Source organism: Myotis brandtii, unplaced genomic scaffold, assembly GCF_000412655.1.
Source record: "Myotis brandtii unplaced genomic scaffold, ASM41265v1 scaffold50, whole genome shotgun sequence".
Lineage (NCBI taxonomy): Eukaryota > Metazoa > Chordata > Mammalia > Chiroptera > Vespertilionidae > Myotis > Myotis brandtii.
In genome coordinates, this window is record NW_005369061.1 from 385,006 (window position 1) to 398,323 (window position 13,318).

At 45.8% G+C, this 13,318-nt stretch overlaps 1 protein-coding gene across 5 annotated transcripts in view; it reads left to right on the forward strand.

Annotated features, from left to right (window-relative positions):
* The first annotated feature begins 4,869 nt into the window (after positions 1-4,869).
* SLC6A4 (solute carrier family 6 (neurotransmitter transporter), member 4) overlaps positions 4,870-13,318 on the forward strand; it is a 29,131-nt gene continuing 20,682 nt past the window's right edge. For 2 of the 5 annotated variants that reach the window (XM_014548271.1, XM_014548267.1), the window contains exons 1-2: positions 4,872-5,047; positions 11,730-12,183. In XM_014548271.1, coding sequence (XP_014403757.1) covers positions 11,841-12,183 — 343 coding nt within the window. In that variant the 5' untranslated portion in view covers positions 4,872-5,047; positions 11,730-11,840. Of the gene's footprint in view, positions 5,048-6,779; positions 6,799-11,729; positions 12,184-13,318 lie in introns of those variants that run through there. The other 3 variants (XM_014548269.1, XM_014548270.1, XM_014548268.1) reach the window with 3 other exon arrangements.

Consider the following 13,318-nt stretch of genomic DNA (forward strand, 5'->3'; position numbering starts at 1 on the left):
ATGTATACAATTCAGAAAATCAAATAACTTTTCTATTGTTAAGCCAAACAGCAGGGTTAGAGTTAAACTACAGTTTCTACCTGAGACGGTTGCTACCATACTTCACCTATTCCCAGTGCATCTGAGAACTAGATCAGTACTGGGTCATCGTGAACTGACTTTTCACGAATGTCTCCAAACTGTGTGTGTGACTCCTTGTAAAGCACGTTTTAGGACTTCTTGCCCCAAGAATACAGGCACTTTCAATTCAAGCAACAACACCCAAATCACAAACAGCTGGTGGCTGAAGAGGTGTCCGCACGTGGCCTCCATCCTCCCTCTCCACTCTGCTGCCTGACCCCATCTCTTCCCCAGCTTTGTTCTTCCACCCGAGAAGTGGGCCCAGTTCCCCCTCCCCCCTCCAGTTCCCACTCTCGTTTTATTTAATTTCACCTCAGATCCCTTTCTCCTCCCCTGCTCTCTCCCGCCTTGCTCAGCTGCCACAAGAAACTCCACCCTCATTTCACAACACACTTTCCCTGGGGCTGGTTTTCTTCTCTCTCCTCCCTCCTCTCCCCATCTTGGCTCCCTCTGTGAGGCTACTCCTGTTTATCTCACACAAGAGTCCTCTTAGTAATACACCTATATTAAGGACAAGAAAATCTGTGTTTGAAAACGCTCCTACTTTTTTTTCATCTCGATGGCTATTTATTGCATAAATTGCATTATAACAACAATAAAGGAGTGTTTATAAAGTGTAAGTGACACTCCTAATCCTGCTTAATCTAACACATCACCTGTTTGAGTTTCCCCAAGTCTCTTTCCTGGCTAGTCCAGGCTGAGGCATATGACAGTGACGGAGTGCAAGCAGTTTTGTTTTCTGCACACAGTTAAGTTGTGAAGTTAAGGGTATAAGGGACTCCAGTCCTCAGCTTCTACAGCTCTTTAAAGGTGCCGAAAAGACATGTCCACGGAGTCCATACCAGAGTTTATCTACTTCCTTGTCCTTCTGTCCTTCGATTAAGTTTCCCTCAAGAACCAGAAAACGTTAAAATAAATAATTCCTGCCCTTGCCGGTAGCTGAGGGGTTAGAGCGTCGGCCCTCGCTGAAGGGTTCCTGGTCAAGAGCATGCACTTGGGTTGCTGGTTCCATCCCTGGCCCTAGTCGGGGTGCATGTGGGAGGCAACCAATTGATGTGTCTCCCTCACATTGATGTTTCTCTCGCTCTCTCTCCCCCCTCTCCCTTCTTCCCTCCCTTCCACTCCCTCTAAAACATCTCTCTCTCCCCTCCCCTCCCTTCTTCCCTCCCTTCCACTCCCTCTAAAACATCAATGGAAAAAAATATCCTCGGGTGAGGATTAACGAAAAAACATTTTAATGGACTATGGACTGGAAAAGTCTGACATGTTCTGGATTAAAAGAGAGCACAGGTTGTGCCTTGTGGACTTTGAAATAAGTACCCGTGGGCACACCCATCAACAGTCTGTGTTCCAAATGTTTATTCGTGAGTTGCTTATTTAGAACTTGGAATATATTTTTAACCCACAGACATAAATGTTGTCAATGGTGGCTAGCCTCCTAGCTAGTTTACAAAGTCCTAGTTCAGTGGTGGCGAACATTTTGAGTTCGGCGTGTCAGCATTTTGAAAAACCCTAACTTAACTCTGCTGCCGTGTCACATATAGAAATTTTTTGATATTTGCAACCATAGTAAAACAAAGACTTATATTTTTGATATTTATTTTATATATTTAAATGCCATTTAACAAAGAAAAATCAACCAAAAAAATGAGTTCACGTGTCACCTCTGACACGCGTGTCATAGGTTCGCCACCTAGTTTAACCATAAAAATACGAAGACATCTAAAATGCACACTATAGAACACAGCATTGTCACCTACTACAAAAGGGATAGTGGTGACAATGAAACCAGTTAGGAGTTATTTTATTTTATTTTTTTGTTAATCCTCATCTGAGGATACATATATATATGATTTCAGAGAGGAAGAGAGAGAAAGAAACATCAATGATGAAAGAGAATCATTGATAGGCTGCCTCCTGCACACCCCCCACTAGGGATCGAGCCTGCAACCTGGGCATGTGCCCTGGCCAGGAATCAAACCGTGACCTCCTGGTTCATAGGTCAACCATTGCACCACACTGGCTGGGCATGAGGATATTTTTCCATAGATTTTTAGAGTAAGTGGGAGGAGGAGGGAGGGGAGACACACACACATACACACACACACACACACACACACACACACACACACAAATTGGTTGCCTGCTGCACACACCCCAATCAGGACAGGGGGATTGAACCTGCAACCCAGGTACGTGCCCTTGACTGGGAATCCAACCCCTGATCCTTTAGTGCTTGGGCCGACACTCTAAACCAGGGGTCCTCAAACTACGGCCCGCGGGCCACATGCAAATACAAATATTGTATTTGTTCCCGTTTTGTTTTTTTATTTCAAAATAAGATATGTGCAGTGTGCATAGGAATTTGTTCATAGTTTTTTTTTTAAACTATAGTCCGGCCCTCCAACGGTCTGAGGGACAGTGAACTGGCCCCCTGTTTAAAAAGTTTGAGGACCCCTGCAACATTTAGCAACACTGGCCAGAGCAGTCCGTTAAGTGTTTTGTTTTGGTGACAGTCTTCCCTCTGCCCTCAAGATGCACGACAGACCCTCCGATGGTGAGAACAGGAGGGGCAGGACCCCGAGAAAGAGACCCTGGGGAAGGAAGAGGAGTGTCTCATTGGAGGCTCCAAGCTGCCAGCATGGCAGCTGTGGCTCCCAGGGCCCTGTGCCCAGAAAATCCAAAATAGACGCTCGGAGCTGTGCGGTGCACACACGGGGTTAGCAAGTATCCAGCACAGAGGTCTGTAAGCCACGGCCCCTGCTTCCGGGGGACTGCAAAGCCAATATATATGAAACAAAACAAAAAACTAATGAGACATGATAATCAGCAATGAATGATGGAGCAGAGAGAGATTATCTTGGGCAGGGTGGTGAGAGGAAGCTTCACGGAGCGGGTGGATAGGAACTTAAGCCAGGCCTTGGAGGATGCTGGGTAATCAGAGGGAGCCAAGGTGTGGGGTGAGATGCCCTGGGCATGCCCGGGGCCCACCTGGCCCTGATACCCCGGAGTGCTTGTTAAGATTCAGCACCCACACAGATGTCTTGAATTAAAATCTCCGGGAGAGCGGCCCAGAAATCTGCTGTTTACAAGTTTCCCGGTGACTCTAGCCAGTGATTGAGAGGAGCAGGCAGGAGCCAGTGAGGGCCCATGGAAGGGGCTGGAAGCCCAGCTTCTGGCTCACGCTGCCCACTGGTTGTGCTCTGGACCGGCGGTCACCAACCTTTCGGACCTCACGGACCACCTGTTGGAGACGGCTGCTCTGGACTATGAATCGATTAACCCTACGGGCCTCAGTTTCTCTGGCTGGGGTGTGAAGCAGAAAAGCAGAATGGGTTTCATATGGGTGGTGGCATAGTGATCATCCATATGAGCTAAGTATTTGTCTTACCTTTATTTAATTATTTAATCCGATCTGTTCCCGTCCATGAGGCCTGTTTTATGCATGAGGCAATGGAAGCTCAGAGAGGTTAAGCGACCTTGCTAAAGTCACATAGCCAGTGAGTGATGGATCCTGGATTCCAGTGCAGATGTGTGAGACAGGAGAGCTGTGGTGGTGGGCACAGGAACCGGTTAGTCTGGGTTAGTCTGTTCGTGCTCACTGGAGGAGGGCCATGCGTGCCTATCTAAGCCAAATCCACTTCTTTTCATCAAAGACAAAATGAACGATCCATTGTACTTTTGGCCCCTGGAGTGGTCACAACCCCACCGCCAATAATGGCTAGTCTAGATTTTACACTCTGTGAGGAGAGGAGCTCGAAGCTCTCTTCTTCCAGGCAGAGAAAGTTCTGGACCGAGACCCTTCTTCTTTCTCATGGTAACTGGCCCAGATGGCTCCGGAAATTTTAATTCATCTCCAAAAATTTAAACTATCAAATCTCAAGGAATTATTTGGATAAGGAGATGGCTATGACTGTGGAATTCATTTCTACCCCTTACACCCAAATAACAAGCAGATCTTCTCTCCTCTCTCCACACATATCAAGAAGTCTCTTCATTTGTGTTTGGAAAGGCAAGCCAGGAGTCCCTGTGGCTCACACCTCAAAGAACTCAGATCAGGATCAGATATTCACATTTTATTTTGTTTCAGCATAATCCATCAGTACTCATAAGAATAGCATTTGCTTTATTGAAGCTACTGTAGAATTATAGCTATTATTGGATTCTTTCAGGTTGAAAAGTTTAAGTTCAGAGGTTTTGATTTTGGTCTTGTCTTTACAGTGAAAAGTTAAATAAAGCAGCAGATGTCGATCAAAAAAGAAAAACGTCCCTTCAACAAATACTAACCCCCTTCTTACCCTGTGGAGCGTGTGAGCCAGAATCAACTTAAATTCAGGGTCCTGCCCTGGCCGGGTGGCTTGCTCAGTTGGTTGGAGCCTCGGCCAGTGCACTGAAGGGTCACGGGTTCGGTTCCTGGTTAGGCACATACCCAGGTTTTGGGTTCGATCCCTGGTCAGTGCACATACAGGAGGCAACTGATTGATGTCTCTCTCTCTCTCTCCCCCCTCTTCTTTCTCTAAAATCAGTAAACATATCCTTGAATGAGGATTAAAAGAAATTTAGGGCCCTGTGACAGAAGCTGTGCAATAGCAACAAAAGGAAGACTTGTAAAATCTGAGGGCAGTTGGAAGCCAGAAATGTGAGGTATTTGAACGTGCCGCATCAGGTCTACAGTGGGAGGTCCATTAGCGCTAAAAGCAGCACCAGCCTCTCCCTCCTCATCCTGTTCTTTTCCCACCCGTCAGATTTTGGCTTTTACCGTGAGCACCATGAAGGCAGGACTGTGCCTGCCTCATCTCCAAGATCCCAGCACAGAGCAGCCACACCGCCCATCACTGACGAATTAGGGTTGATCTGTGGCAGAGGGCCAGGCTTGGTGTTTACCATGTTCGTTGGTGCCTGAGCTCCGTAATTCCTATCAACCTTGGTAGGTGTCTTAGGACCTTTAGACTCCCTTTGAACAGAGAATGCAAATTAAATACTTGGCTGGTATATGACCTGTCCTTAACCTATCTCCATGGTACACCCATAATTCATGGTGGTTTTATTTTGTTTTTGAAATGGAAACTGAGCGTCCTGAGAAATGAACTCACTTTGACCTCGACACGTGAAGTCGAAGTCCAACATTTCTGTAGTGTTTCTCCTTAGAATGTTCTGATGTGCGTCCAACAGACATGTAGGAACAGGGGACAGGCATTTTCAAAGAGCCAGGAGGTTCCATGACTAATCACCGTGACTGTAACTACATGCTTGTTCAGATTCTGGTTCCCCTGGCTACGGATACAGGGCTTGTGGAAAGAAGAATGGAGATTTGATCACAAGTTTAAATAGAAACGATCCTTCTTACTAGGGAAGCGGTAGGGTGACTTAGCCCACTCCCTGGGCTTGAGAGGAAGGAGTGTGAACAGGAAGTCAACTGTCAGCACCTCAGCTGCCCCGCGTGTGTGGAGACGTAGGGGACGAAGCTCCTGCAGATCAAGCTGTCATCCCACCAGGAAGCTGAGTTCCGTGACACCACCCGTGGTCTGTCCCTGCTCAGCCAGGGACAATGCATACATTCAAGGTGCAAAGGAAGGCTCCTGGGGCTTTTTGTGGCCGTGGAGAAACTCAAAGCTTGTCTGGAGGAGGTCACAGCTGTAATATTGACCTCCTTTGCAATCTCTCTACCTAGCAGGATAAAAATATCTTTTTAAAAAAGAAAGCTTTCAAGAGAGCATTCTTGGAAGCCAACCTTAAGCACTCTTACTTCTATATTCCTGGGCCAGCCAGCTTGCTCTCAATCCTTGTTATCTGCTGATCTCCGTAGAAAAAGCTGTAGGAAAAGGTGGTCAGGGCTCTGCAGAATCAGGCTCGTGGGGAAGGAGTCGGGATGCAGCATCCTGCAGAAGAAGGGGGCTCAGGCCAGGCCATCTACTCCTGGCCGACCTGATGATTAATGGGGAGGGGATTCCTTCTCACTGGGAAAGGCCTAGCAGTGATTTGGAGAAAGACATGTGTACCTCTACCAGTTTGGTGGCTTCAAGTGGCTGTAACTTACGTGTTTACACCGCAGATTCTATGACCAGGGGTGGGAGCACAAGAGGAGAACCCCAGAAAGCAGAGCTGGGTGGACAGAGGCCAACCTCTGGGGAGAGACAACCTGAGGCCATGAGTCGGCTGGGGGAGGCTCTGAATATGTTCCCTTACAACTTGGGTCATTCAACCTGCTGATATTTTTTTTTTTTTAAGTGCTGGGGATATTTCAGGAAATAAGATAATATGTTTCCTTACAACTTGGGTCATTCAACCTGCTGATAATTTTTTTTTAAGTGCTGGGGATATTTCAGGAAATAAGACCGTTGTAATGCTCAGGACAAAAATAGAAAACAGTGTCTATTCTTGTAGGAGCTGCTCATGACAGTTGCCAAGAAATCAAGATCAGATGCCTTGAGGGCTGAGCCCCTGAGGACCTTAATGAACACACATTGCCCCCCAAAAAGTTCACCAACACACACATTTTCCAACTTCCCTGCAGAGTGCCCTGAGGGGGAAAGTCAATGAAATCTAGAACAAATCACTTGATGCCTGTGGCAGGAAGGTGACGAGTTACTAGTATGGCTGTACTACTCCCCTGTGCTGTATCCTCAGAGATGGATGACGTTCCCCTTCCATTGACCCTGGTGGACATGCCGGAGACAGGTTGGGTGACGCTTTGCTTTTTGAGCTTCAATTTAAATGATAGGAAAGCTGTGGTACTGAAGATAGGAAGAAGAAAATTTTGAGTAAAATTGTGAAGGTAGAGAAAGAAAGATCAGGCAAGGGGGTGGCCGTAGTCGGGGGCAGGCTCTGTCACTGAGTGCCATCTGGCGGCACTTCGTAAGCTCTTTATCTCTGCCATCTGTTCTTCCAGGTCTTCAGTGTTTAATGTGGAAAGAGTGTTGTTGATATAGGCCAAAGAGGAGTGCCGAGGCCTTCTTCAAACAACACAGCCAGGGACTGCCAAGTTCAGGTTGAATTTAGCTATATATTTAAGAAAATAAAATAAATATATTGACATATCATCGCTCTCTAAAAAAAATGAATTTAAGGAGATCAGAGAACCAAGATGGCAGCGTAGGTAAATGCAGTGCTCTCTGCCTCCCACTAACTCGTGTAGTTTAAGATGTATGATGCGTGGATCCAAGATAGCAGTGGAGTAGGCCACGGAGGCCTCGCATGTGGAGTGAGGGGTCCCAGCCCCACACCAGACCCCCAGCCCAGGGTGCCAGAGCTGGGTTCCAGTGTTGGCGAACTTTCGGGGGGCAATGTGTGAACTTTCGGGGGGAAAAGAACCCCTATAACTTTGGGCTATAAAAACCAGCAGGGATTGTGGCTGAGTGATATGGAGGCTGCTGGAGTCCCAGGCAGTTTCTCTTAAAGGGCCAGCTCACGAACTTACATGGTCCTGCTTCCTCTGAGTTCCAGCACTGGGACAGTGGCTTGGGGGGATCCAAGGACATACGGGGAGGAGCTGAACTGCCAGGAATGATGGTAATCTGCCAGAGACACAGGTGCCTCTTAAAGGGTCAACACATAAAATATCATTCACAGCCACCCACCCTGAGCTCTAGTGGAGGGAGAGTGGAGCAGACTGTAGTCATGTGAGAAGCAACTGGGGCTGGTGGCTCTGGGGAGAGAGCTAAAGGGGCAACTGCCAGGATCCCTGTCCTGAGTCCTCTCCCACACCACAGACACCATTTTTCTTGGGTAGAGCACACCCCTCCATCTGGCATCAGTTTGGGGAAATGCAATAGCCCCACCCTATGGACTCTCTGTAGCCCCACACTGCAGAGCTTGCACCCTCCTGAGGAGTCAGCTACCTGAGGCAGGGTGTAGAGGTCTAGGCAGACTCAGGGGGTGTCAGTGACTGAGTTGTATGGCTTTGGGATAGGAGCCATTCCCCCGACTTTCTCATGAAACTGATTGGTGCCTCCCCGTCACAGGAGATCAAGTAGGCCCACTCTCCAGGCTCCCCAGGCCCACCCTCCCCGACTCCTGGTGGCCCCACCCTGCCCAACTCAAGCTCCTTAGGAGCTCTGGGAAGAATCCAGGACAAATTCAGTTGTATGGTTCTGGGGCAGGGGCCAGTCCCCCCACTTTCCACCTTCTCCCAAGCCTGACTGGTACACCCCCCTATGGGAGATACACTAGCCCTATCCTGTTGACTCCCAGTAGTTCTACCCTGCTGAGATCTGGCTCTTGGAAGAGTCTGAGTCAGACGAAGTTGTATGGCTCTAGGACAGTGATGGCGAACCTATGACACGCATGTCAGAGGGGACACGCCAACTCATTTTTTGGGTTGATTTTTCTTTGTTAAATGGCATTTAAATATGTAAAATAAATATCAAAAATATAAGTCTTTGTTTTACTATGGTTGCAAATATCAAAAAATTTCTATATGTGACACGGCACCAGAGTTAAGTTAGGGTTTTTTCAAAATGCTGACACGCCGAGCTCAAAAGGTTCGCCATCACTGCTCTAGGGTGTGGGCCATTTTTACCCGCTTGCCCTAGTGGTGCAGTGCCCTTCCTTCACACGGCCACATCTTGGTCTTTTGGGGCCTAATAAACTCTGGTGGCCTCACCTTGATGACACCCTAAGATCCTGCCCCACAACAAAGGTGTACAAGCACTCAGCAGGTGGCAGCTAGACTTGAGTGACCTCAGACTCAGCACTGGCACCAAGTTTGAACCTGTATCAGTCTGGTGAACACCACTGGCCCCTACCCGGTGACTCACTGAGAACCTATCTCATGCACTCAAGTACCGCCAGAGGCTCTTTCAGTGACTGAGCCTAACAGGCAGCTCAGAGTGCCTTGGGGACTTTTGCTGACCTGCCCCTGGGCCCAATGCTGGTAAAAGCCAGGCTTAGTGCACAGCTCGGTCCTTCCTGCATACACCCAGTCCCAGTAGAGACAGCCATAAACTGTGAATCTGAATAAGCAGATTACAACTAGTGAACTTGAAGCAGTAATTAAAAAAACCCCCAAACCTCCCATCAAACAATAGTCCTGTATCAGATGGCTTCACAGGTGAATTTTACCAAACATCCAAAGAACTAACACCTATCCTTCTCAGACTATCAAAAAAATTCAAGAGGAGGGAAGACTCCCAAGCTCATTTTACGAGGCGGGCATTATCTTAATTCCAGAACCAGATATGACGCTACAAAGAAAGAAAATTATAGGCTAATATCCCTGATGAATATAGATGCTAAAATCTTCAACAAGATATTAGCAAATTGGATCCAGCAATACATTAAAAAGATCATACACCATGCCCAAGTGGGATTTAGTCCAGGAATGCAAGGTTGGCGCAATATCTGCAAATGAATAAATGTGATACACCACATAAACAAAATGAAGGATAAAAATCACATGATCATATTAATAGATGCAGAAGAAACATTTGATAAAATTCAGTGCCCATTTATGATAAAAAGAAACTCTCAGCAAAGTGGGAGTAGAGGAAACATACCTAATGTAGTAAAGGCCATATATAACAAACCCCCCAGCCAACATCATACTCAAGAGGCAAAAGCTAAAAGTGTTTCCCTTAAGATTAGAAACATGACAGGGATGTCCACTATCACCACTCTTCTTCAACATAGTACTGGAAATCCTAGCCACAGCAATCAGACAAGAAGAAGAACTAAAAGGCATCCAAATTGGGAAGGAAGAAGTAAAACTGTCATTATTTGCAGATGACATGATACTGTATATAGAGAACCCTAAAGATTCCACACACACACACACACACACACACACACACACACACACAAAACTATTCAAGCTGATAAATAAATTCAGTAAAGTATCAGGATACAAAATTAATATCTAGAAATATGTTGCATTTTTATACACCAATAATTATCAGAAAGGAAAATTAAGAAAACAATCCCATTTATAATTGCATTGAAAAAAATACCTAGGAATAAACTTAACCAAGGATGCAAAAGACTTGCACTCAGAAAATTCTAAGACACTGAAGAAAGAAATTGAAGAAGCTACAAATAAGTGGAAGCATATACTGTGTTCATGGATAGGGAGAATTAAAATCATTAGAATGTCCAATATGTAGATTCAATGCAATTCTTAACAAAACACCAATGGCATATCTTACAGAAGTAGAACAAGTATTCCAAAAATTTATATAGAACCAGGAAAGACCCCAAATGGCCTCAGCAGTCTTGAGAAAGAAGAACAAAGTTGTATATCAAACTATACTTCAGGGCTATATTAATAAAAATAGATATACAGATCAATGGAATAGAATACAAAGCCCAGAAATAAATCCATGCCTTTATGGTCAATTAATATTTGACAAATGAGGCAAAAACATACAATGGGGTAAAGATAGTCTATTCAATAAATGGTGTTGGGAAAATTGGACAGATACATGCAAAAAAAAATGAAACTAGACCACCTTCTTACACCATATAAAAGAATAAATTTTAAAATGGATTAAGTACTTAAATATTAGACTTGAAACCATAAAAATCCTAGAAAAAAACATAGGCAGTAAAATCTCAGACATTTCTCATAGCAATATTTTTCTGATATATCTCCTCGGGCAAGAGAAACAAAAGGAAAAATAAATAAATGGGACTATATCAAACTGAAAAAATTTTGCACAGCAAAAGACACCATAAACAGAATGAAAAGATACCCACTGAATGGAAGAACATATTCACCATGATACATCTGATAAGAGGTTAGTATCCAAAATTTATAAAGAACTTACAAAACTCAACACCAAAAAAACCAAAACAATCAAATTAAAAAATGGGCAAAGGTCCTGAATAGACACTTCTCCGAAGAGGACATACAGATGGCCAGTAGCCATGAAAAGATGCTTAATGTCACTAGTCATCAGAGAGATGCAAATTAAAACAATGACATCTCATCACACCTATCAGAATGACTATCACCAACAAATCAACAAATAACACGTGTTGGTGAGGATGTGGAGAAAAGGAAACCCTTGTGCACTGTTGGTGAGAACGAAGACTGGTACCCCCATTGTGGAAAACTGTATGAAGTTACCTTAAAAATTTAAAAATGGAACTGCCTTATGGCCCAGTTATTTCACTTCTGGAATATATTAGGAGAAACAGAAGACACGGATTTGAAAGAATACATGCACCGCTATGTTCATTGCAGCATTATTACAATAGCCAAGATCTGGAAACAGCCTAAGTGCCCATCAGTACGAGTGGATAAAAAAAAGCTGTGATACATTTACACAATGGAACACTACTCAGCCATAAAGAAATAAAGAAATCTTACCTTTTGCAATAGGACCCAGAGAGTATTGTGCTAAGTGAAATAAGCCAGTCAGAGAAAGACAAATACCATATGATTTCACTTATACTATTATATGGACTCTAATGAACAAAATAAACTAACAAACAAAATAGAAACAGACTCATAGATACAGAGAATAGACTGACAGTTGTTAGAGGGGTGGGGGCTTGAGGGCTAGGTGAAAAGGTGAAGGGATTAAGCAAGCACACAAAAAAAATGATGAGTTAATACCAGAGCCAAGTAAAAATGCCTAATTCTATTCTTTCTCTGTGTGCCTCTCCAACAGAGCTCTCAATCCCACTGACATAAAGCTCTGAGGACCCCCCCAGATCGTGCACCAAGAATTCCGTTCAGATCCTCCACGGATGGGCGTCAGCATCATCTACTAGACAGCAGAATGGAGACCACGCCCTTAAATTCCCAGAAGGAGCTGTCAGTGTGTAAGGACGGAGAAGACTGTCAGGAAAATGGACTTCTACGGAAGGGTGTTCCCGCCTCTGGGGATAAGGTGGAGTCCGGCCAGATCTCCAACGGGTACTCAGCAGTTCCGAGCCCCGGTGCAGGAGATGACACTCCGCACTCCATCCCGGCTGCCACCACCGCCCTAGTGGCTGAGGTTCACTCGGGGGAACGGGAGACCTGGGGCAAGAAGATGGATTTCCTCCTGTCGGTCATTGGCTACGCTGTGGACCTGGGCAACGTCTGGCGCTTTCCCTACATCTGTTACCAGAATGGAGGGGGTCAGTATCATGGGCCATGAGCAATCTTTTCCATCTTGTTTAACTGATCTGACTGCTTAGACTTAGAAGCTTATCTAAAAGATAAGCGTGTGTGAGTCTCTCGGGTTATGAAATTGGACGAAACCTCCCTAGCCTGACCTCAGCAGATCTCAACATCACTAGTGCTCCATCTGTTTTGTTTTAAAAAAATATATCTTTTATTGATTTCGGAGAGGAAGAGAGAGATAGAAACATCCGTGATGAGAGAGAATCATTGATTGGCTGCCTCCTGAACACCCCCCACTGGGGATCGAACCCGCAACCAGGGTATGTGCCCTTGACCGGAATCGAACCCGGGACCCTTCGGTCCACAGGCCAACACTCTATCCACTGAGCAAAACCAGCTAGGGCTATTAGTGCTCCATGCGTTGAAGAGCCCTTTCTCATCCCTGCGTATCCAAGCTCCACTCTCCACCCAGCGAGATGTGAGGGAGACCAGCAGCCCTGTGCTGAGCTCCTTCACTCCTCCCCAGAGTCCAGAGAGGGGAGATCTGTGGAAGGAAAAATTGGGAGGCAGCTCCAGGGTCCAGACCCTCCTGGGCCTTTGGACCTGTGTGAGATCAGAGAAAGGGGTCAGCTCAGGTCAAGAGTCTTAAGGTACAGTCTGGGCATGATCCAGAGGTGGACCCAGCCACGCATGACATTAATGCCAACCCCCAACCATGCATGGATGTGCCTTGTATTCCGACAAGATTTTTGAGGCCAGAGACTAGTTCTTGTTCCTCCTCCTCCTCCCAATGCCCTCAGAGCAGTTAACTTATAGATGATGAAAAAAATAATAATAACTGACTGTGGGCATGGATATGGGGTCCCCAGAGAGAGGAGTGGGTAGGTATGGGGCCTCCGTGCTGACACACTGGACTTGCTCTCAGAATAGGAAAAGAAGGAAAGATGGGAGTCATAGCAGCCCGTGTTTATTTTGACAGGAGCTCTGGCAACAGATTTGGGAGGGCAGCTAAAATGAGGTTTGGGAGGTAATGCATTTGTGTCCATGGCCTGACAAAGAGCTGCCTGTCTTTGCTGCTTTAAGGGCCATGGTCCATGCAGCTGTAGAGGTAGTTCCTGTTGGGGGTGGGGGGAAGGGTGGGGACAGGAC